Source organism: Colletotrichum destructivum, chromosome 2, assembly GCF_034447905.1.
Source record: "Colletotrichum destructivum chromosome 2, complete sequence".
NCBI classification, from domain to species: domain Eukaryota; kingdom Fungi; phylum Ascomycota; class Sordariomycetes; order Glomerellales; family Glomerellaceae; genus Colletotrichum; species Colletotrichum destructivum.
Window position 1 is genome coordinate 6,056,886 of NC_085897.1, and position 23,193 is coordinate 6,080,078.

The 23,193-nt window shown below is 53.1% G+C and overlaps 6 protein-coding genes across 6 annotated transcripts; 4 read left to right on the forward strand and 2 right to left on the reverse strand.

The window, feature by feature from the left end:
* Nucleotides 1–44: 44 nt before the first annotated feature.
* CDEST_04047 (Putative FAD-binding domain, acetoacetate decarboxylase domain superfamily) lies at nt 45–2,395 on the reverse strand (the record flags this gene model as incomplete). Its single annotated transcript, XM_062920206.1, has 4 exons — nt 45–955; nt 1,024–1,488; nt 1,549–1,798; nt 1,877–2,395. The coding sequence occupies 4 exons, from the start codon at nt 2,393–2,395 to the stop codon at nt 45–47; spliced, it is 2,145 nt and encodes a 714-aa protein (XP_062776257.1).
* A 597-nt stretch (nt 2,396–2,992) lies between these two features.
* On the forward strand, nt 2,993–4,433 carry CDEST_04048 (Putative extradiol ring-cleavage dioxygenase, class III enzyme, subunit B). The gene is made up of 3 exons (XM_062920207.1): nt 2,993–3,309; nt 3,375–3,701; nt 3,787–4,433. Exons 1-3 carry the CDS (start codon nt 3,270–3,272, stop codon nt 4,278–4,280), a joined length of 861 nt encoding a protein of 286 aa, XP_062776258.1. The 5' UTR covers nt 2,993–3,269; the 3' UTR covers nt 4,281–4,433.
* Nucleotides 4,434–5,581: 1,148 nt separating this feature from the next.
* Nucleotides 5,582–12,591, forward strand: CDEST_04049 (Putative thioesterase, Acyl transferase domain superfamily, phosphopantetheine binding ACP; the record flags this gene model as incomplete). The annotated part of the gene is made up of 6 exons (XM_062920208.1): nt 5,582–5,895; nt 5,959–6,244; nt 6,315–6,962; nt 7,090–8,031; nt 8,113–8,316; nt 8,401–12,591. The coding sequence occupies 6 exons, from the start codon at nt 5,582–5,584 to the stop codon at nt 12,589–12,591; spliced, it is 6,585 nt and encodes a 2,194-aa protein (XP_062776259.1).
* Nucleotides 12,592–13,110: 519 nt separating this feature from the next.
* On the forward strand, nt 13,111–13,929 carry CDEST_04050 (Putative polyketide cyclase/dehydrase, START-like domain superfamily). The gene is made up of 3 exons (XM_062920209.1): nt 13,111–13,185; nt 13,253–13,303; nt 13,371–13,929. The coding sequence occupies exon 3, from the start codon at nt 13,379–13,381 to the stop codon at nt 13,844–13,846; it is 468 nt and encodes a 155-aa protein (XP_062776260.1). The 5' UTR covers nt 13,111–13,185; nt 13,253–13,303; nt 13,371–13,378; the 3' UTR covers nt 13,847–13,929.
* An 848-nt stretch (nt 13,930–14,777) lies between these two features.
* On the reverse strand, nt 14,778–15,770 carry CDEST_04051 (Putative alpha/beta hydrolase-1, epoxide hydrolase; the record flags this gene model as incomplete). The annotated part of the gene is made up of 1 exon (XM_062920210.1): nt 14,778–15,770. The coding sequence occupies one exon, from the start codon at nt 15,768–15,770 to the stop codon at nt 14,778–14,780; it is 993 nt and encodes a 330-aa protein (XP_062776261.1).
* Nucleotides 15,771–17,312: 1,542 nt separating this feature from the next.
* On the forward strand, nt 17,313–17,612 carry CDEST_04052 (uncharacterized protein; the record flags this gene model as incomplete). Its single annotated transcript, XM_062920211.1, has 1 exon — nt 17,313–17,612. One exon carries the CDS (start codon nt 17,313–17,315, stop codon nt 17,610–17,612), a length of 300 nt encoding a protein of 99 aa, XP_062776262.1.
* Between the last annotated feature and the right edge of the window lie 5,581 nt (nt 17,613–23,193).

Genomic DNA, 23,193 nt, shown 5'->3' on the forward strand with positions numbered 1-23,193 from the left:
GCTTAGGGTGTGTGTTATTGCCGTTACGTTATGTACTACCATACCTAGTCGATCCGCCTACATGAGAGATACTCAGATGCATTTGTGCCCTCTACAACCTTGGCGCTGACGACGTCGAATACGGGCATCTCGGACAACGCGGATGCGATATGGTTCAGGGTGGGTAGCTGGGCCCAGTCCAGAGCCTTGAAAGCCAGGTTCGCACTGCTGGAGCTCGCAACCGATTCGATGGCCTCCGCCTTGGACTCTCCTGCGTGAGGGATGACACACGCGTATTCGCAATCCGCCACGCCGGGTCGCCCGACGGCAGGGACATACCTATACACCATGACCCCGTAGTCCGCCACGGTGCCGATGGGGCCTCGCTCAGTAACGGCGTCGCCGGCCCTGAGACTGCCGAGCGATATGTCGGCGAACTTAGCACCGCCCCAGGATGCTGTGATCTGGCAACTGTCGTCGAGCTGATACATGTCGAGGTCGCACGGCACGCTCGGCAGACCGATCTCCTCGCGGCTGGCAGTGGCGGCCTCGCTGCGCGACACGAGGTGTATCGGCATGAAGGACCCGTTGACCAAGCCGCCATCCTTCTTGCTGTACTGTACCCCGTGGACTTGGAGCGCCAGTGTCACGTAGCCTTCACCTCCTAGCCACGGCACGTTCTCCAAGGACGTAATAGCCAGACTCGCAGTGCAAAGGGTATCCGCGCGCCTGAAATTGAATCGTTGGCTCGGGAAGAGTCGTTCTAAAAACGGCTTGGAGGTCTTGAACTTGACCACGGCTCTCTTGAAATGGCAAGCGGCCCTGCCTGTTCCACCCGTATCCCGCCGCAGGCCCGAGAACTGCCCAACACCAACCGGCATCAGCCGGAAGTCGGCCGGGCTTTTGTCTTGTTTCCACTTAGCAAACATGCGCGCTGAGTGGTCCAGCTCATCGTGGGAGAACAACTCGTCCGTGTCTGCCCATAGTAAGTCAGTGCCGCCTCAGGCGAGAGCGGCCATGGGACAGGTTCTCCCTTTGACGTACTGTTCACCTCGGGTTTCTCATCATCCTCCAGGTCTCTTCCTGCCTCGCGAGAGTATGCCTGGATACTATGCGCCCGTTTTCTTCGAATTTCTTCGTACAGCCGCAGCCGTTCGGGCACCGCTTCCGGGTGTGTCCCACGAGGAAGAACAACAGACAGGCTGGCTGCATCCTCTATCGCTTGCACAGCGCCTTGTCCCTGGTCTTGAAAGCGCAGGTGAGTAAGCGGTCTTGATAAGTGAAAACTGGTGGATGAGATGTAGCACTTACGCGGAGTAAATGGATGAGCAGCATCACCGAGCAGAGCTAGTTTGCCCTTCGTCCATGGTATCTGCTCCATGTCTAACAATTGCCATACTCCCTTCGAGATCTCGGGATCATCGGACTTGGCCAGCAAGCTCCTTACCGCGGGGTGAAAGTCTTCGTAAACCTTCAAGATTTGCTCGGTCGTCACCCGTGAATTCCAGCCTGTATCGAGCGGCGTGTGAATACACCAGAAACACCATTTCGTAGCGTTCGTTCACTTACCACCAGGTTTTGTCATTCGAGACTCTTCGTCAGGATGCATACACACAAAGTTCAGCATCTCGTTGTTGCTGCAGGAATACATGATGATTCTTCGCGTCTTGCCGGCCCAGGCAAGCAGGCCGTCGTAGATTTCTGCCAAGGGACGAGTCGTGGGATCAGCTATCGCAAGCCTCCTGGGTATCATGAAACGAAAAGCCGACTTTCCAGAGCTGAACGGCTTCGCGTTTGTGATGAGACCTCTCGTGATAGACTGGGGCGAGTGTCAGCTTGGCCCTTTTCAACATTGTACCAATAAACAAGATGCACATCACGGATCAGCAACACTCACGTATACCCCGTCCGCCCCAATAATCACATCGGCTGCTATAACTTGACCGTTTGCCAAACTGATGGTCCCATTCGCCAGGTCGGAACTTTCGACCTTTGCAGATGTATGGAGCGTGGCGCCATCCGCAACCGCCTTTGTCTTCAGAGCCTTGTGGAACTTGGCCCGCTGCGCGAGCAGCCACGGGTCCGTCCACCTCATATTTGCCTTGGAAAGGTCAATGTCCTTTTCCACACGGCCATATTGATCGTGCTCGATGGCGCGGCTCATGGAATTGGTGTCGAAATCCGCCGTGTCAAGCCCCCAACGCCGGAGAATACTTAGGCCGTTAGGCATTAGATGAACAGCCGCGCCGATTTCAGCATCAAAGCAAGACTGTTCGTAAAGGTCGACATGGTGCCCATTGCGGCGTAAACCTATAGCGGCGGCCAAACCACCTATACCGGCACCGACGACGGCGACTCGGAGCGGCCGTGGGTAGTCATCGGCCAACATTTCTAAGCCATCCTTGGTGGACCGCATCTTCTCCTGAGATGAAGGCTTCGACAGGTATGTTGCTGGTGACGGTATGAGGCTCCGGGAGTCAGAGAGCGCAACTTCTCTCACGTGGAAGAATGAACGCTTGAAGATGGCTGATGGGATGAAGGTTCGCCCCAAGACACCTGTAAGCTTGGACCGTGCGAAAGGCAATGAGTGTAAGAAAGATATGCACGAATGGGAAAACGGGTCTCGTCGTCTTTGTCTACACTACCAAGCCATTTCGGCCGTGAATCAAATTGGAACAGTGGAGTCGTGGACCGCGAGTAATGCGTTCGAACCAAGGGGTTTCCCCGGAAGGAAAAGCAGCCTATGTTCATCCACAATCCTAGAAATGCTACATCGTAGGTTTTGATATGCAAGGGGGGGTGAGCTTGTCAGTCGTAACTTTGTGTATTAACAGATGGAGCTCGGCTTCCCGCGTGCCGAGTGTGCCCGCTCAACCTCCATCCTACAGAAACCTTAATCAACACACATGGCGATCCACACACACCATCTGTAGTTTCCAACAGTAGGTATAGATGTATACTTGCGTGCATCTTGGGCTCCATTACTCGCGGGTAGTCCAACATCGGCTGACTACCTGCCTCATCAGTTGGCCATGAGGGCTCATACGGCCAGCGGACATCTTCTATTGTCCGTCTCTATGGGGTAGATACTCGGGTCTGTATTCAACCTACTTGACCCATTTTCTAAAAGCAAGGGTACCTTTCAATCTGTTTCTTCTTTCCTACCCAACCAAGTCTCGTGGAAGTCCGGACGGCCCAGCGTATCGTCCTTAGCCATCAAACTGTTCAACCAGCGACACAACCCGGGGGAAGGAAGCGAAATCAGTCTCGACATCGTAAACGCTTTCATCATGCCTCGCGCTCCAGTGATTTGTATCACTCATGGCGGTGGTAAGCAGCTCACAGTTACCTTCACTCAACTACCAGAGAATGAATGCTAAACAGAAAATCCGTAGGTCCGATGCCCGTTCTTGAGCCACAAATGGGAAGCCATGGCCATGACGCGCTTAATGAGAGCCTCCGAACCCGCGTGCGCGAAATCTTGAGATTGGGCACATCTGAAGCGCCTCGCGCCATCGTCGTCATCACCCCTCACTGGCGTCCCGAATATCCAACCGTAACTATGGTTGATAAGCCCCCGATCTGCTATGATTTCGAGCCGAGTCACCCGCCTGCCGCCTGGGATATCCAGTACGAGGCTCCAGGGTCCAGCGAGGTGGCCAATCTCGTCTACGACGCTCTTTCTGCAGTTGACCTGAAGCCCGGAAAAGACTTCGATAGAGGTGTGTCTTCCGGGTGCCTCGTCGCATGGCTCTGCGTCCCTTGGCTCTTGCTAAACAGACTAGAATGATCGCTGACGAGATATAGGCTTCGACCACGGAGTTTTCATACCCTTCATCTTCATCAGCCCATCAGGCGAGGTGCCTCTGATATCGGTCTCGATCTCTAGTTCCTCAAACCCTGACATGTACAGCCGGATGGGTCAGGCGCTCGTCAAACTGCGAGAGGACAACATTGCGGTTGTGGGCTCAGGTTTTGCTTCTTACCACAACGTGCCAATGATGCGAAAGCTCTACTTCGCTGATCCTGCTTCAGAGGAGATGACCGAGTGGCGCAACAAGGTCGCCAACTTCAACAGGGCTCTAACGGACATCGTGATGACAAAGGATCCCGGGGAGCGCGCCAAAAGCCTGCTGAAATGGCGGGAACTCCCATCCGCATACGACGTACACCCAGATAATGAAGATGAGCACATCCTGCCTCTGTTTGTTTCCGCTGGAGCTGCGGACAACAGCAAAGGGGGATTCTTTGCTGATCCATTTGGTGGTGTTGAGGTGTACACCTTCTACTGGAGTGAATGATGATGCTTTGATTGAAGAGTTGTCTTTGGAAGCTTAGCCAGAAGATAAACACATAGACATTTTGTCCTCAGATAGTCAAAACGTTTGTTCAATCTTGGAAAGTAATTCAAGACGGATTTTTACAAACTGACTGGGCTACCCAAGACTTCATCTATGGTTCTATTGCCATCCCTCTAATTGATACCTGTTGACAAGATAGGAGACTGCTCCACGTATATCTGAATTTGGCAGAGAATTTACGACTTGGGATAATTGGCTCAATTATGACGTATGGTCTCCAAAGCAATATCATCAAAATAACATCCGGCTTCTTTATCAGTTACTGAGCTTTGCGGACCTTATTTCACTAGTCGATTTACACACATAAATAAGTCTGGTGCTTGTATAGCAGATAACTACATATTGCCGTGTTCAACGGACAAACGGACTTGCTACACGTATTTCACCGAAAACGCGCTTGAGCTCGTGCAAGAAATGCGAGGATCCGTCTCACCGGCCCATCTACTCGAATGTCGTTGTCTTTTTGAAAGCATATGGAAGCCAAAGTTCCGACGACTATCGCCACCCCCGGCACCATCAGATGCGGCACTAAGCACCCACCTGATCAGGACCCATTCCGCCAGGATTAGACGGTCAGATTCCATGACTCGGTCGTTTGGCGTGATAGCTGGATAGAGGGGCCACATACGGGCCATTTGTCTAACCGAGTGCAAGAAAGTCTATGACATATCCCTGACGAGTGACACAATACGCGCGTTTGAGAAGCGTGGCATTGGAGCTAGGGAAGTGGGCGCAACAAGCATCAAAGCATTTGTGTTCGGATGACACCGGGAAGGGTCACGACCAAGGATACAATGATAAGTGCGAAGCTTATTATAGTAAAAATGTGCGTTTAACGGGTGGCTGTGTTGTGAGATAGATGTTCTAGACGGCGGATGGACTGAATATCGGCCTCCGACCAAGCTCCCGACCAGCGGGTTATTCATTGTCAAGCACCAAGACACCAGCCCGGCCCGAGTTAGACACCGTGACAATGACGAGCTTCACTCTGATCACATCCTGGAACGCTGTGACGATCGTGGTTTAAACAACCTGTCGAGTCCTCGTCAGGCAGGACACCTCAGTCACCATTGTACCAACATCTTCTTTGCCCCCGTTGGTAATATAAGCATCCAACTTTGCTTCTCTATCGATTGTGGTTTCCTTGTCAACTGACCTTCAACTGTTTACCAGCTGCTCTTCTACCAATCAACCAATCAGCCATAGTCAAAAGCACATCACATACCCCGTCTACCCACATCATGGGGTCTATCTCCCTCGACCCCCAGGAGCGGCCGGTTTTGGTTTTTGGGGACCAGACGGACGTCTTCTACCCGACCATCAAGCTCCTCTATTCTCAGGCGTCTGCCAGCCCCTGGCTGCGAGAGTTCCTGCAGAGCGCAACATCCACGTTGAAAGAGGAGATTGACGCACTTGAACCCAAGCTGAGAGATACATTTGGCGGTGATTTCACCGACTTGCTGCACCTCGCCGAGCGCTTTCGAGAGTCCGGCGATCCCGAGGGCCTGGCGAGTACTCTGCTGGTGACTATCATGCGAGCCGGTGTACTTGTACAGTGAGTGGTCATCCCAACCCACCCCCAAGCACAGGCCGTGTCCTGATTCTCGACGCGACTTAGATACATGGAATCCAACCCCGCGATTCTTTGCTCCAATGAGACGCCCATCTGCCTGGCCGCTGCCTGCGGAGGTCTGTTGAACGCTGCCGCCCTCATGGTTTCTCATGACATGCCATCCCTGTGCCGTGCTGGGCTAGACACGATCCGGATGGCCCGGCGCCTCATTGAGGTTGTCGCCGCAAGATCAAGGTCGGTCCAGGATGGGCCGGGCTGCTGGGGCTGGCTGGTGTCGGGCATAGATGCTACCAAGTTGCAAGCCATCCTTGATTCCTATCACGAGACTGAGGTGCGTAGATACATATGCATCTGACTTCTGTTAAACCTAAGCTGACCAAGCCCTGCTGAGGCATTAACAGACCATTCTTGAGCACAGAAAGCTGAAACTGGCTGGAACTGGTCTTGAAAACGCGTGGCACACCGTTGTCGGCCCGCCAACCGTTATAGAGCACTTCTTCAGCAAATACCCGCTCGTCCAGGGTCTCCCAAAATCCAAGCTGCAAGTCACAGGCCTCGTACACGTAATCCCTGATGTTACGCAGGCTGAGGTTGATCATGTGGCTGGCGGCATGACATCGCTTCTTCCGATCCTTGAGAGTCCTCCCCATGCTAATGTGCAGTTGGTGTCTCTGGGCGAAGGCGGCTTGCTCTCCGCGCCGTCGTGGAGCGCTCTCCTGCACCTCCTTGTCCGGGAGATCCTCAGCCGGCCTCTTAACATGACACAGGGACTGTCCGCAGTGGATTCAGTACTCCCGCCTAAGGCTTCGTTAAAGGTCTATGGCGTAGGGCCCTCGCTTCACACTTCAACTCTTTGCGCTTACTTAGAAGGCAAGGGAAAAACGGTCTTGAGCATCGAGAGGGAGCCCAAGGCGCCGTCTGGTGCGCAGGAAGCGAGGCAAAACTCCGGGCGCATCGCCATCGTCGGCATGGGAGGTCGTTACCCTCAGTCCAGAGACCTGGAGGAGTTTTGGGAAAAGATCTGTGAAGGAATGGCTCTTCACACTGAGGTATGTTTGAGGCTTTGAGCGCGGTCGAGCAATAATGATCCCAGAGCAAGGGGACTCTGCCGTTACAAGATCATATAGGTGTCAATACGGCTTGAGATATCATTTAACTAACAGCTGATTTTCCTAGATTCCACAAGACCGCTTCGGCCTGGACGATTACTACAATGCCAGCAACTCGCCCTTCACGACAAATACAAAATACGGGTGTTTCCTTGACAACCCGGGTCTGTTCGATGCCCGTTTTTTCAACTTGTCGCCCCGCGAGGCAATGGAAGTTGACCCTGCCCACCGGCTATTCCTGCTTGCCGTCTTCGAGGCTCTCGAAACGGCCGGGTACGCTCGACGCCCGCATACAAAGACGGAAGGGTGTCGGTTCGCGACGTTCGTAGGTCAGATCGCCGACGACTGGGCCGAGATCATAAGACTCCGCGGCGGCGACGCCTTCAGCCTGACCGGCAACCAGCGGTCGTTTGCCGCCGGCCGCGTCAACTACCACTTCAAGTGGGCTGGTCCGGCAGTCACCTTGGACACGGCGTGCTCGTCGAGCATGACGGCGCTCGCCCAGGCCTGCACGTTTCTGTTGTCCGGCGAGTGTGACATGGCCGTCGCCGGCGGCACCAACATCCTCACGAGCCCGTTCAACTTCAACGTCCTCGGCAAGGCGGGGTTCACCTCCACGACGGGGGGGTGCAAGTCGTACCGGGCAGATGCTGACGGCTACTGCCGCGGCGAGTTCGTCGGCGCGTTCGTGCTCAAGCGTTACGAGGACGCCGTGGCGGCGAACGACAACATCCTCGCCGTGGTGTTGAGCTCGGCGAGGAACCACTCGGGGAACGCAATCTCCATCACGCACTCGGACCACGAGGCCCAGGAACACCTCATGGCGGAAGTCCTCCGCAAGGCCCACCTGGAACCATCGGACATATCCTACGTGGAAATGCACGGCACCGGCACGCAGGTCGGGGACTATGCCGAGATGACGGCGGTGAGCAATGCTCTCGGCCGTGGTCGTCGGAAAGACCCTCTACGCGTGGGTTCGATCAAGGCGAACGCGGGACATGGCGAGGCTGTAAGTAGGAGTGAATTTCTTTTATCACTTTCTCCAAAGAGACACCACCAAACAACTGCTGACGCTGCATTGCAACTACAGGGCGCAGGCGCCGCCGCAGTCATCAAGGCCATCATGATGTTTGAGAGAAGCATCATACCACCTCAGGCAGGACTCCCGAATCGGCTCAATCCGCGTTTCCCTCCTCTATCGGAGCTCAACGTCGAGATTCCCACGGCTATCACCGAGTTCAAAACCACCCCGGGCCGTCCACGCAGAATACTGCTGAACAACTTTGACGCGTCAGTAAGTAACCAGCCCATGATTGACACGTCTGAGCATGCTTCATCCATTATCGTGTGGACTTGGTGCTGACACATATACTCCAAGGGCGGAAACACCTGTCTGTTGCTGGAAGAGCCGCCCTCAAGGCAACCCATCTCTCAAGCCAAGTTTGACCTTCCGTCTACATTCGCTGTGGTTACTTCTGCAAAGACTCCCAGGTCTCACGAGATGAACAAGCAAAGGATTCTGGCGTACATCAGATCGAAACCCAATCTCCGATTGGAAGACCTCGCCTACACCGCCAGTGCCAGGCGCCTCCACCACCCGATCCGGTCAGCGTACACGGCGGCGTCCATCAACGAGCTTGAACATCTGATCGAAGCCGACATTGAAGCAGCCGCTGGAGCTGGAGCTGGAGCTGTACCCAACGCCGGTGCGCGCAGCCCTGTGGTCTTCGCGTTCTCCGGCCAGGGCCAGCTACACGCTGGCATGGGCGCGGCGCTGTACCGGGACGCCCCCGCGTTCCGCGACAAAATGAACACCTGCGTCCGCATCTGTGAATCGTTTGGTTTCCCCTCCTTCATCAATATTATCAGCAACCCCGCGGTAAAGGTGGCTGAAAGGCCAGCATCCGAGACGCAGCTGGCCATCGTGTGTCTGGAGATCTCCTTGGCGGCCTTCTGGGCTTCCTGCGGCATAGTCCCCGAACTGGTCATAGGTCATAGTCTGGGAGAATACGCTGCGTTGCATGCTGCGGGAATCCTCTCTCTTGCCGATACGCTGCTTCTGGTTGGCAAGCGGGCTCTGCTGATGGAGAAGCGGTGCGTAGCTGGTGCGTTTTTGATGCTCTCCATCGCAGCTCCGTTGGATTCTGTGCACCAGCTGGTCAAGAACTATCCAGGCATGTCCGTTTCCTGCATCAACGGCCCTGCTGCCATCGTCGTGAGCGGTCCGGCGGAGGACATATTGTCTCTGCAAGCTGCGCTGCGCACACAACGGATTCGCTGTACGGTCTTGCCGCTGCCGTATGCATTCCATTCGGGCCAGCTGGATCCCGTGTTGGACGACTACGCCGCCCTGGCACGAACCGTTCCCTTTGGCGTTCCCAAGTTGCCCTTTGCTTCGACACTGCTGGGCGACGTCATTACCCAAGCCAACCACATCGACGGGGAGTATCTCGTTCGTCAGACCCGCGAGGCTGTCGACTTCGTTGGCGGCGTACAGGCCACTGACGCGAAGCTGGGGGACTGCATGTGGCTGGAGCTTGGCCCAGCTTCCGTACTCATCGACTTGGCCGCAGCCATTCTGCCGTCTGGAGCCCCCAACAAGGCACGTATGGCCTCCTCGTTGAAGCCTGGTGCTTCACCCTGGACATCTGTCTCCGCCGCACTCGCCACTGCTTATGAAGCACAACAAGACGTCGACTGGGCCGGGATTTACGCCCCTCACGCCGCTAGCCTGCGCCTGGTTAACCTGCCCTTGTACGCGTTCGATCTCAAGAACTACTGGCGTCCCTATCCAGCACGGGCTGACGCAGCAGGAGTAAAGACAGACGCTGCGGCTGTGACACATTCATCGCCATCCCTTCCTACCCCTCCTCTCTCTACTTGCCTCCATCATGTGGTAAGCACATCAGCATCGCTCTTCAAGTTTCGCTCTTCTCTCTCAGAGCCTCAGTTGAAGGCCTTGATCGACGGTCACCGGCTAATGGACGTCCCCATCTCACCTGCGTGCGTTCTGGGTGAGATGGCTCTGACTGCTGCTGCATACGCCTTCAAAAGGGCGGGACACCAGGATCTGAAGTCTATCGACCTTGGAACCAGAGATTGCGTGTTCTTGAAACCCGTTTCTGTTGACCCACGCAGGGTGGACCAGGAAGTCATCATCACCGCCGAGATACTGAACAGGCCTGAGGGCGTCGCTGAGGTCAAGATGTACTCCGACACACAGCAAAGCTCTGGCCTCGCCGCAGCGCAGGTTAAGGTTCACATCGCAAAACCGAAGCAACTCCACGAGGAGTGGTCCATGGTTTCACGTTTCATCTGGGAGCGCTGTGCCGGCGTCGTCGAGGCTGCCAAAGGTGGCCGTGGCCAGCGCCTCACGCCCGCCTTCTTCTATTCCATCTTTGGGCGGACCGTTCGATACTCGGCGGCTTTCCAGCGGATCGTGGACGTCTTCCTCTCACCTGACATGCAGGAGGGTGTCGCCGAGGTTGTCCTTGCACCCACCCCGGAATCATGCACCTTCACGCTCAACCCGTACTGGGTCGATAGCCTGACCCATCTGGCAGGTTTCCTCGTCAACGGCGACCCTGCCAAGTCTGCCGATTCCTTGTTCATGATGAACTCGTATGGCTCGTACAACATTGTTGAGCCTTTGGAGCCTGACTGTCGCTACATGGTGTACACTCGTGTCATCAGTCGAGAGAGGAAAACGGCAATCGTCAATGTGTATGTCTTCCGCGAGGAGCGGCTCGTTATGCAGAACCTGGGTTTGCACCTCCAAGAGATCCCTACGTCCCTCATCGCGCGTATGATTGGCAAAACGGATTTCAACAAGCCTTCTAGTGCCCCAATCGCGGCACGGCCAGAAGTCCATGGCAAAGACTCTCTAATCGCCGCCAGCGACCGCCCGACTCCGGCTGCGATCGAGGTGGTGAGGCCCGTCCAGTCTCAGCAGTTACGAAAGCCCGAGGCCAACCCGAACAAGTCTTCACACGTCGACACATTGCTGTCAATTATTGCTGAAGAGACCGGCTGCGAGTTATCAGACCTGACGGTTTCGACAAAGCTGGTGGATCTCGGTGTTGACTCCATAATGGCCATCCAGATTGCGGAAAGCCTCCAGGCCAAGCTGGGTCTGGAAATCGGTGCCTCCGTGTTCCACGAGCATCCAACCCTTGGCGAGCTCCAGACAGCGCTGGAGTCGAGAACCGGCTTAGCACCCAAGAGAGTCGACATGCAACAGCAGTACGATACGCTGCTACCTACACAGTCCAACGGAATCCATGTCGCCCCTTCGCCGGTCGTCGACGTTGCGTCTCCATCCGCGGGTGGCCAGGCTGGGCTCTTTGAGGTGCTTTTATCTGCCATCGCCACCGAGACAGGTGCTGAGCCAGCTGATATCGATGCTGATTTTACTGCCCTTGCTGACCTTGGTGTGGACTCCATCATGGCCATGCAGATTACCACAGCCGTTCGGGAGCAGACAGGCATCGACATCCACCCGTCGATGCTTGTCCAAAACCCAACCATTGGTGCATTGAGGCGGACGCTAGGACAGGATCAGAAACATCATGAGCAGAAGTCGACACGAGTGGCCAGCGGGTCAGCGACGATGACATCGGACAATGTTTCCGTTAGGTCGGTCCGGACGCCGAGTCCGGCCACGTCGGAGCCCGTCATGGTGGACGCGAGCAGCATCCCTTCCGCACATTTCCTGCAACAGGCATCGGCACTTGCGGATATCGTTCCACCGGCGCCAGCCGCGACCCCGAAGGTAAACGTCGTCCTGATGCAAGGCCGCAAGTCATCCGGTCATGTGCCGCTCTTCATGTTCCCCGACGGCGCCGGCGGCGCTTCCACCTACATGTACCTCAAACGGTTTCGCAACGATCGCCCCCTGTACGTGCTCGAGTCTCCGTACCTCCACAACCCACAGGATTTCACCGGGGGCGTCGAGGAAGTCTCGGCGCTCTTCAAGCAGGCCGTCCTCGACGTACACCCGTCCGGGAACTTCCTCTTAGCGGGGTACTCGGGTGGCGCCATCTACGCGTACGAGACGGCTCGCCAACTCATTCTGGACGGGCACACCGTGCAAGGCCTGCTGCTCTTCGACATGGCGGTGCCCCGGCTCCGACCCGACCCAGGCATGCCGCCGGCCATGAGCCTGCTGCTCCCGGCGGCTATGGTCAAGGCGCGCAACTGGGCCGACCCGGTCGTCATGCGCAACCAGCAGGCGCACATGGCGCAGATGGTGCGCACCGTCGCCGAGTACGACCCCGTACCGATGCCGCCCGGCCGGCGGCCCCACCGCACCTGGCTGACGTGGTGCAAACGCGGTGTTATTGAGCGCCTCGGCGACGACGCGCGCCGGCAACTGCGGCAGAGTGGTATTCTCACCGAAGCTATACCCGACTTCATGGAGGATCCGGCCGTCGGCCCATTTGCGTGGGCGATCCCACCGGGCAAGCCTCTGGGGCCCAACGGCTGGGATAAGCTTGTCGGCAACGTTAGATGCACCTCCATCGATGCGGATCACTTTACTATGATAATTCCACCTGATGTAAGCATTTGAGGTTCCTGTCTGCCTCCAATACATACTAACAATCATTTTAGGTCGCCAAGTTTCAGAAGGCACTTGAAGATGCTTTGGTATACTGTAATAACCTTTAGGTAGATGCTACTTAGATAGTCTTAAAAGGGTAGTCTTTAGGATGCTATACTTGATAGATACCCTCCTTAGACTTATTCTATTTCCTACAGCCTTAATAGCCTAATCAGTCTTGTACTTAGTACACTACCCTATTAGGCTTAGAATAAAGTACATGCAAAAAAAAAAAAAGGTAATTTGGATAAGTAGTAAAAATGTTGTAATAGTTAGAAGTAGGAGGAGGCAGGAGGTTGGATGTGGCGGTTAGGCATTTTTAGGTGGTTGGACTGGGGAGGTGGTTCGAAAGTGGGTATGTGACGTTTACAGGTCTATTGTCGCTTTCGCTTTCGGCATCGTGGTCGGGGTCGTACATGGACACCGAAGCCCCGTTCCTCTCAGGGTTAATATCGCCACCGCTGTTCCACCTTACAAACAATATGTGTATTGCAGTGGCCATCCCATCCGACGGACGAATTGCTCGGGCGAAGCGCCTACGCCTTGTCGAGCCCTTTTGAATTGGTATGAATTTAGAAATCTCTTTAATAATTGCACACTACATAACCTTACACCAACCCTCGTTATTTAGGACAACAGCTGTGTAGAATTTAGCGAACACGTCAGGAGACTGGGCGAACAGGTAAGTGAGGCAATTCGCCCTTTGTTGATCAAACTGCTGAACATCGCTCACAATGCGTGAGTTTCAGCACTCAAGATGTCGATTGAAGACCTCGGAGATAGAACGATCCTTGCATCGGTCACGGAAACCATTAATGCCCCGGTCAACGAAATATGGCCTTTCTTGTCGGCTATTGGGGCAGAGAGAATCTTGATTCCAGGATGCACACGATCGGCAGTGTTGGAAGGCCATGGAAAGGGTGCTGTCCGGCGCGTCTATTTTGGTGACGTATTTTTTGATGAGCGCATACTGGAATGCGACCACATTGCATACAAGCTGAAGTACGAGGTGCTTGCTCCGAATTCCGGTCCGGCAAGAGGTGTTGTTGCTGCTGTGCAGCTTCATCGTTTTGGGCCGGATATGACGACTGTAACATGGGTATCAGGGGCGAAAGAACTTCCCAAGGAGCACGACGCGGACGTTAAGGACCAAGCCATTGGTTTCTGTAAAGGGCAGATTGCATCCCTACGAAAGCTTAGCCATGCGACGACAGCTTCTTTTTAGTCGCGCTAGAATCAGGACAACCCAATCTCAGGTCGCAACACTCGGATAGCCTCATTTGCGTGTTCCTAAGAACATCTTTTTCTCCATTTTTCGGGTCACTAGGTCTGACGCACGACCGAAACCTCGGAACCTGCAATTGCAGCATTATGATGCTGTCAGGTAGCTCGGGTTCCAACCTAACAGCCAACTTGATGACCACTCGTTATGTTGCCGATGACCCGATTAACGATTTGCCACAACCGATTGAACGCCTCCAGCTCTGTGCATCGCTCGTATTCGATTACTCTCTGGTAGGAGGCCTCAAGTCGGAAGAGAAGAAGTGGGAGCTAGTGGTCTTCTGTGAAGAGCATGAAGAACTGGCCATAGCCACCGAAGCGTTTCGGCAGATTTGGAAAGTTAGAATGAGCTTCTTGCTTCTTCATAATTAGGATTGCTTCTTGCCATTTCCCTTGACCGGAAGGGCTTCTTGCGTACAGCTCACTGTACAATGCTCGTCATATTTGCCGTTTTCTCACTGCATACTGTCTTAGAATCTATTAGCAAATACCCTACCTGTACTAACGGTTTTCCCCTTAAGAGAATTACCAGGTAGTAATAGTAACAACCAGAAATTCCTAGGCTCCTACTTATCTTAACTACGCACACTATCTGCGCCCAGGAGAGCAAGTAGTACTTTAGTGTCTTGTGTATAGAACATTAGTTGTCAAGCGAATAGCCTCCGGTAAGCTTACCGATAAGGAAAAGCCTTTCAGTAACATAACAAGACTAATAAGAGACAATATAAGACTGTAGTCATGCAAACCCACCCTTGTTTCGGTCTCTGTAATGACCTGTGTGAAATTTGAATATTAGTCTGTGTTCTGGCTGTAGAGATTTGTAAAGATGGATTTGTCATGTATTGTTGAAAAGTAGCAGTCTAAAAACTGTGAGATTAAGTTGTGAATCTTGAAAGAAACTTCTCGAGCAAATTGTTAACTTCCATCCGCGCATCCCACAGCACCCAGTGCGTCCCGTCAACTTGATGAATTTCAAGATCGTCAAAGTATCCTCGCATCGCATCTATCAAAAACGGAGGCAAGTATGGATCACTCTTGCCTCCAATAAACAGTGTCGGCATTGTGAATCTGATGTTGCCTTTCCTTGCGGCGGAGAGATCGGCGTCAAAATTGATCTTCCACAAGCGATACCAGTTGAAAGGACCCTGTACTGATTCCCCGTACTCGCGCACAATGTACGCCAACTCTTCTTGCTTTACAATAGAAGATAATCCGATCCGAGGCAATCTGTCGAGCACCAGTCCTTCCTCAGGAGAGCCGCCTGGTTCGCCCTCCGGCGTTGTTCCATTGTAACAAGCACTCAATAGCTGCCACACTTTGTCCGGCCCAATGAAGTTTTGATGAAATTCTGGGTCGCCAAATTGACGCATGTATCCAATCGAGGTATAAGATTCGTCGCCAATCCGATCGGCAAACTCGAAGTTGACCTCTGGCGGTTGGAAAGGGATCGCTGCAACGAAAAGGCCTCGGACTAAGTTGGGATAGTACATGGCAATTCTGTACGCCACGAGAACGCCGAAGTCGTGGCCACCAACGAATACCTGCCGTCCATGGGCGATCCGCTCGGCAAGAACTGCCATGTCGTCGGCTTGTGTCTTGGCAGCGTATTCTTCAAGATCGATAGGGACACTACTCCGGCCGTAACCGAGCATGTCAGGAGCAACTACTTCGTACCCAAGAGAGTGAAGGAGGACGATCTGATAACGCCAGCCGTACGAAATGTCGGGGAAGCCGTGAAAAAGCAAAAAAGTCCCTTTGAACTCGCCCTTGGGCGGTTTGGAATACAAGTAGTGGTAACGATGGGAGCCAATCTGCGCGTACTGGCTCTCAACAATACCTTCCAATCCCGGGGGAGCGGACTCAGCCATGACGAATGATTATTGTGACAAAAGTGTAATATTCGCGGGAGTTTCTTTGAATGACCACCAGCTGCAAATGTTGTACTATATAGCACAACCGTGCAATGTTTCGGCCGTTTAGACTAATCAACCTTCTGCGAAAACCCTAAGATGGTCAAACAGGAGTCTCGGCTTAATTGTCGAGCTACCTTAATACCTGATTAGTAGTAGATAAGAGACGTCAAAAGATTTCAAGCCGATCCGGTACAACTGTTGTACCGTCGGCCTGATTCTACCCTGTAGCACCTACAGGCTAGGAAGCCTACACTTGCCGTAGGAGCGGGTGCTTAATAGGTCCTTGACAGATTCTTTTCGTGCTGGTACCTCTGGTCTGCGGCGAACAATCCACAAAATTTGACTAATCCTGCACTGTGTAGAACTAGTTGAGAAAGATCTAATTACGTGCTTGTAGCAATAAGACTTTAGGTAGCGTTCAGTATGGCTCAGCCACCCCTTCCGGAGGTTCTAGAGCTATTACTTAGATATGCGATCTAACGAAAACCCTCTGTAGATTAGCTTGCTACAGCGCATGCATTAGAAGGTTTACTAAGGGTCTATAGAGTTACAAAAAGAATAAGCTGTTCTTTCTCCTAGCACTACTAAGGTGGTTATAGCCTACGCTACTTTAACTAAAGAAGCTAACCCTGCTTCACGGGAGATCGTGGTTCGCGAAGACGTCGAAACAGGAATGGCTGCAGAGGTCCTTTCGGGTTCATGAGGGACCAATCGCTAACGAGCTCTTTTCAGCCTTCCGGAGCCAGTTCCACATTACGTGCCATTATCTGCGTGATACGAATCAGCTTCTGCTGTAGTCACCGCACACACTCATTGATGGACGCGGCATGCTGTACCTGTACCATGCCTTGTTTACCGCGCTGTCAACTCTCCCGGACACCGGCTCTCAAGCACTCGAGGTAGCTGGAGCCCCAATCTTTCCAAGCCATGCGACGAGTTGCTAGATGTTTCGGCTGCCCCATCTGAGAAGAACTTTGCGGATGCTCAGTTGATCTTCCAGCGGGTCTTGCAACAAGAAAAGCCGATAGGTCTTCCCTGAGTCGACTTTGCAACCACTCCTCAGAGACCGGTTCATAGAGATCTCAAGGCGGATGAGGAAACCACTTCTTTCATCGTTACGGCATGCAAGAAACGAGGGATCAGTATCACTTCAGCTTGGCATGCTGCCCTTGCTTTGACGACACAGGTAGGTTTATTCCAAATGTGTCCTCCGTAAAACGATTGATACTAAAAGGCCTAGCCTTGCAGAAAATACAATTAGCAGCTGGCAACGAGGCTGCATACTACGTTTAATTTACTACCGTTAATCTGTATTACTACTTCCTATCTTTCTCTATTATACATAAATACTCTATTAGGTTGCTTTAGACTGTTCTGCCTCTTGCAGCTAACCTTAGCAAGAATAGTACTTTTGAAGCCTTTAGCTAGTCATTACACAAGCAGTACAAGGCCCCTTTCGCTCTTGCAAATATCGACTTTGGCTAGCTTAGGCCTTATATGGCCATATTCCGGCAGATTCTTGAGGGCGGTGGCGTCTTGCCTAGCAGTACGCCGTCGCTGTCCAGCATGGGTCCTGTTGACGAATATCTCAAACCCCGCTACGGCGATTGGGAGATAAGCAACTTTTGGTTCAGCTCCACGATGACGACGGGCGACTTTCAGATGTATCAATGGACATTCAGGCAGAAACTCACCTTCAGTGTGTGTTACAATGAGGCGTTCTATGGGGCGGAGAAGCCGGACCGCATCATGGAGAGTACCAGGAATGAGATGCTTCGAGGCTTGCTTCACGTGTAATCGTCTCCGATGTTGGCATTAGTTCTTTAGCTCTTAAGAAAGTAGTTTACGGCGTCCACTTAGGCCCATTTTATCACGCAATATTGCGGATAACCAACTACCTGGGAAGACGTGCCCTTTTTGGTGACTTCGCTCCTAATCAAACCGACCTGCATCCACAAAAGGATCCCAGTACAAGCCGAAGCCGACTTTATACAAACGTGAAATAAAGGTCTGGAAGGCAAGGACAAGAAATAACGCATTGTTAGTTAAACCGCGGGATGGTTCATCGGTGTTGGGAATAGGAGCTCGTGCTATCTCTACAGTAATTAATGGTAGAGAAAGTGAGATGCCTGCTTGGCCACAGGTGTACTTGGCTCAGATCAACCACTGATAGTGATGGGAGAAGGATCTGACCTTGACATGCGACCATGTGTGTGTTTTGAAAAATAGTCGTCAGTCATCACGTCCAAAGTACTCTGTTAAGTCAAGCAAAAGTCACATTGCTACCATCATTGACAAGCACTACAAAGCTAAATGTTAGCACTGTAAGGGAAACTGTTGCGGAGTACCCGCCAGATAATGCGACATTGTGCCCTTTGTCCTGAAGCGCAATTTAGGTTGGGATTGCAGCAACAGTGAGTGAGGGACCAGGTGTCGCCGTCTTTAGGGTAGGCATCGATAGACCTGATGCACAACAATTTCCGAGCCATGTGGCAGTTCCGGATCTCCAAGTCTCATATGTTTTGTCCCGGAGAAGGAGAGACAAGACAGTCAGCTGGCACAGCTGAAAATTGCCAACGTCAGCGTCAGGCCGCGCTATCTTAGTCGCACCTACCCGTGTACGATTGCCATTCGAGAGTGAAAACGTGTTTTTATCTCTAGTTTAGTTTGTGATGCAAATGATCCAAGACGGTTATTAACCTCAACTTGCTTCTTGTGTATCCAACTTATCCCTAGAGTGTATTGCGAGTAAAATTCCCACGCTCAAAGGAGCACTAGGCACTTAACCTGATTAACACACTTGTATGTCGTAGCGCCTCTATCAGCGCCAGAGTCCTTCCTGAGAGCCGATAAGAAAGAAGTGGGCAGGTTTTTGATTATTGAGCATCGACTTCGGGTTCTAGGAATTTCAACATCAGAAAGCAGGTTCCGTGTCAGTCAACCCTTTCCAGTACCAATATTCGACTGCATCTCACTCGGTGGAACATATGCTACCTACACGTTAGCCTACTATGTTGTGTCAGTTGGCTGCCTGGGTGTCCTGTCGTCCCTGATCTATTCCGCTTCGGTGCCGTCTTTGGTTGGGATCGTGAGCCTTGGAAAGTAGGTAAGCATGTAGGTCAACAGTTAAGTAAAGCGAACCTGGGGTTTTGAATATGTCAAGTCTAGACCTAAGCACTGGTAGCGTCTAACAAAATAGAACTGGTTTAAAGATCTATTGAATCCCCAACCTCGATGCGGGTTTCTGTTCAGTGATATCCAGCACTAAAAAGAACAGATTCTGTCTCAAATCATTCTTCTAAGTAGCAGTCGTTCCAATTTTGTGGGCCGTGCGATGAGAAACACAGGGTGATGTGGGATGTGGAGTGGGCGACGCAGGAGCCTGATTGATGACTCACTGATAGCTGCAGGGGACGCTACTTCAGTTTGAGCCAGCGATTTTAAGGAACGAGACGCCTCTACATGTCTCCTTGTTGCCGTGTAAGCTGGGAAAAATAATATATGGAAGCGATGGAAGGTTAGTATATAGCCGTCTCGCTGTCATAGTCTTTTACCATAGCGCGATTCCACGCCAACGCCAATTATCCCTATCCCACGTCCATGAAGTTTACGTTCACAATTCACTTACCTACAATCTCCAACTTACAGCATCATGTCTTTGATCATATGCCCATAGCTATAATCTCGCAATCTCATGAACGAAATCCTATGACTACCCTCACCCACGCGCACACGCCCCGTCGCGCAAGTTGACGCAATCATCCGCCTGTCCACGACTCACTACGAGTTGTCAGTTATGGTGCTGTTCTCCGACGCCAACTATCACATACGACCATACCCATCGGAGAACTCGGGATCCCGTCCGCTCTCTAATTGATAATCCGACGAGGGCCGGATTAGTAGTTGGGTCGGTGATGACTAGCGAATACCTGGTGTTGTATGTTTTTGATTTCTTCCCCCCCTTTCTTTTGAATTTTTGGCAGAGAACCACCACGTCTATTAATGTTTGGTCGTGCTATTCCAACCCCACGTAATCTTGTCTCCTCACATAGCAGATATACTCTCCATCACTGCATCTCCATACTCCCAAGTCTCTCCAAGTCCCCTTTTCGGCCACCTATGGCGAGGTCATCAACATATTTCCAAAGATGTTGCAGCCCAAGGCAGCTCATACTTTCTCGCTCAATAATTCGTATTCACCTCGCGTTGCGTCCGATAGTTGTCCAACATACGCATGTTTTAGCTACACATAAGATTAGTTTCTCTGCATAATTGCTGCTCCATGCGTACAAAAAGCCGCTAGACGTTGTCAGAATACTCAGAGACTAACCAGGAAGGCAACTCTAATCTCCTTCATACCCAGATGAAGCATAGATACAATGGTCATAGCCACTTTAGTTGAACTAAATCCCCTGTCATCACTACCCACGATGCAGCATCCTCCCAAAGGCTTGAGTCTGCGTTCAGCTTTTGTTGGGCTGTGTCGTGTACCCGCTTGAATCTATTTGTCTACTGTTGCTAATGGCTGGGTGGCTGCTCCAGCCACTGTTGGTCCCTTAAGCCCAGCCAGGCACTTTCGCCTCGGGATTGGGTCTGAGAGTTTGGTGTATTGTTTCCAAGGTCGTGTTCAGATGGCGGAACGGATAAGGACGTTTTTTGCCGTTGGGAAGCTCCCTGACGGCCTTGTTTCGGGCTTCGGGTTGTGTGACGCTTCATCTAGGCAACGGGCGCTGTCCTTTGTACTAGAAGAAAAAAGGCGGATAAGTCCGTCCTGTAGACAACAGAACTTTGAGCTCTGCCATGTATTTGAGTAAACCAGTCAAAATTGCAGTCAACGAACAATCTAGTACTTCAACGCAGCTTTCATGATGAATCATTCATACCCCCACAAGTAAGCCACATTGCCGCGTGTGCAAGACGCCCAGGTAGTCCCCCCGTCACATCGATTCTGCTAGACACTCAACATGATGTAAACACAATTGACGATATTATGACGATGCAGGTGATTATGTTGCTTCCGAGTATGCGAAGCTCTGTCTTCGCTAAGTTCGCTCTCTAAACGAGCAGACTCCACTCCGCTTTCTCCAATGGCGTGAATGCGAATGCCTAGTATGTGGTGTGTGTGTGCGTGTGTTGATGAAATTGTGGGCTCTGACCTCACACGCACCACCACACCAATACGAACGCAGGCCTTCAGATCGAACAACGCGAGTCGTCGTATTTCGCCACGTCCTTCCCTGTAAGCTGTAGGGTCGCAACTCGGAAAGCCTAGGCGTATGGCTTTCGATCACTTCGTATTTCGCATAGCTCGTGATCACGGCGCCATCATTAACAATGACTAGTTGCCTGAACAGAGAAGCCAGAGCGAGCGTTCATAGCTCCAAACGCACGCTCCCATGCCCATGTTCACTCTTCTTTTGGCGATCGTAACTCTCCAACTTCCCAGATTTTAAGAACCCCCGATGTGGAAACATTGCTATTGCCGGGACGGCTGTGATATTGTCCCCGCTTTGGTCGCCAGGGCTAGCAATGCTCGGCAGGGCTTCTAACGCGGTGCCTGCGAGGCAAGGCTTGCCACCCTACCGCAGTATTATCTTCGCCTTCAGTTGGCTGTGTAGGTACGGTGAGGCAAAATGAGATGCAACTTCTCTCTCGCCTAATTTTTCTTGGCATCCGCTGTTAGTGAATCAGGTGATGAACCACTAGAATCCTTAACAGCCGAAAACTCTTCACTTCTCTGCTCCGGAGCCCTTCCGCGATGGCCTCACAGCCTCCGGCGGGCATCGGACCGCTGCCGGCCTCACCGGCCGGCCCCGATCGGGGCTCTGGGCCACCTCCAGAGCCAACCTCTCCACCAAGGGCTAAACGCCGCCGCAATACCGAGACTCAGCCACTCCGGCCCAGTCTCGCGGGAAGCCAGCCTAACACCTTCAATCCAGCCCCCCCAACGGCAAAGGGGACTCCGATCTCAACTCCAGCCACTGGTAGGACCGCCACTGGCTCTGTCTTGTCCGCCCTGGACGAGGAGGCCAGGCACTATGAGGCCCGCAAGGACGTCTTCTTAACCATCGCGCAGTCTGTTGATAATGTCGTCTCCAGCTTTGAGGGCCCCAGGAAGCAGATCGCGAAAGAGGCTACGGCCTATGTGATCCAAGCCCTAAAGAAGCTCATCAACAAGGAACATGCTCCGCCACTGAGCCGGAGCTGGGCCGCCGTCACGGCCTCGGCACCAGGTACAGCTCCAGACCCCCACCGGGCTCCGACCCGCCCGCAGGCCAGACCCCAGACAAGATCCCAGGCCCCACCCCAGCCCCAACCTCAACCGAAAGAGGACCTCCGGGTCTTCGCCCGCATCCCGGAGGAGGGCCTGTCGGCTGCCCGAAAGAACGCTCCCTTTGCCCTCCGCCAGACAGTTTGCCGAACCTTCGACCTCCAACTGGCAGATATCCCTCATATCTACCACATTGCGACCGGATACTCACTGAGGCCGTCAAACAAGCAGATCCAGCAAGGCCTCCTCGCGGACAAGCAAAAACTAGCGGGCTGCTTAGGGGCTTACAAGATAGAGACCCCGATAAAGTGGTTTACCTACGTCGTCCCGCGCTGCCCAGCCAAACTGTGGAGCGTTGATGGGGACGCCCTGGACCCAGCCACCTTGATCGAAGACGAGGTCTTTGCCCAGACAAGACTGAAGCCCACCCGGGCCCGGCAATCCCGCCTTGGGCCGAACCCCATTACGAACGAAGTCTCTTGGGTCATCTCATTCCTAACAGAGGTACAGCCCTTCAGACTGTTCAACCAAAGCAGCAGGTCCCAACTCATTCAGAAGAGGAAGACGCTCATCAGACACGACCCCGGCTGCCAGGGCTACCACTCAAACAGCTACTGCAACCGACAGCCGCTCTGCAACAACTGCAGCAGACCTTCAGACTCGCACGAGACTGGGCCCTGTACAGCTAAACCGAAGTGTGCGAACTGTTGCGGCCCGTTCCAGGCTAGCCACAAGAATTGCCCAGCTAGGCCTATGACGATGAACGGCATCCCTGCCCTCCCAGACCGGAAGGAGCGGGCTCGGATCCGCAAGGTTGGACAGAAGGCCTATGACGCCCTCTATGAGGCCGGCCTAAGCGCCTCTCGGAACAGCACCCAACAGCCTGGGGATCTCCCTCCCACCGACCAGGATCAACCGCCCGGCTCCAAGCGGCCACGCAAAAGGACACCTTCCGAGAGCTCAATTGTGTGCCTCGGGGACAGGGACACCGATAGTAGCAGCATGAGTGAGGATGAGCCCGAGGATGCCGAGGGTCCTCCCCAGACTAACCAGACTAACCGCGCTATCCTACCTCTCTTGAGCAGGAGTCAGAGGGTAGCCCAGAAA

Excerpts from the sequence above, each read along its gene's own strand:
- CDEST_04048 (XM_062920207.1), top strand. The coding sequence starts at position 3,270 with ATGCCTCGCGCTCCAGTGATTTGTATCACTCATGGCGGTG. Across the intron at positions 3,310-3,374 it reads TTGTATCACTCATGGCGGTG|GTCCGATGCCCGTTCTTGAG; the intron begins GTAAGCAGCTCA and ends GAAAATCCGTAG. Across the intron at positions 3,702-3,786 it reads CGGAAAAGACTTCGATAGAG|GCTTCGACCACGGAGTTTTC; the intron begins GTGTGTCTTCCG and ends GACGAGATATAG.
- CDEST_04050 (XM_062920209.1), top strand. The coding sequence starts at position 13,379 with ATGTCGATTGAAGACCTCGGAGATAGAACGATCCTTGCATCGGTCACG.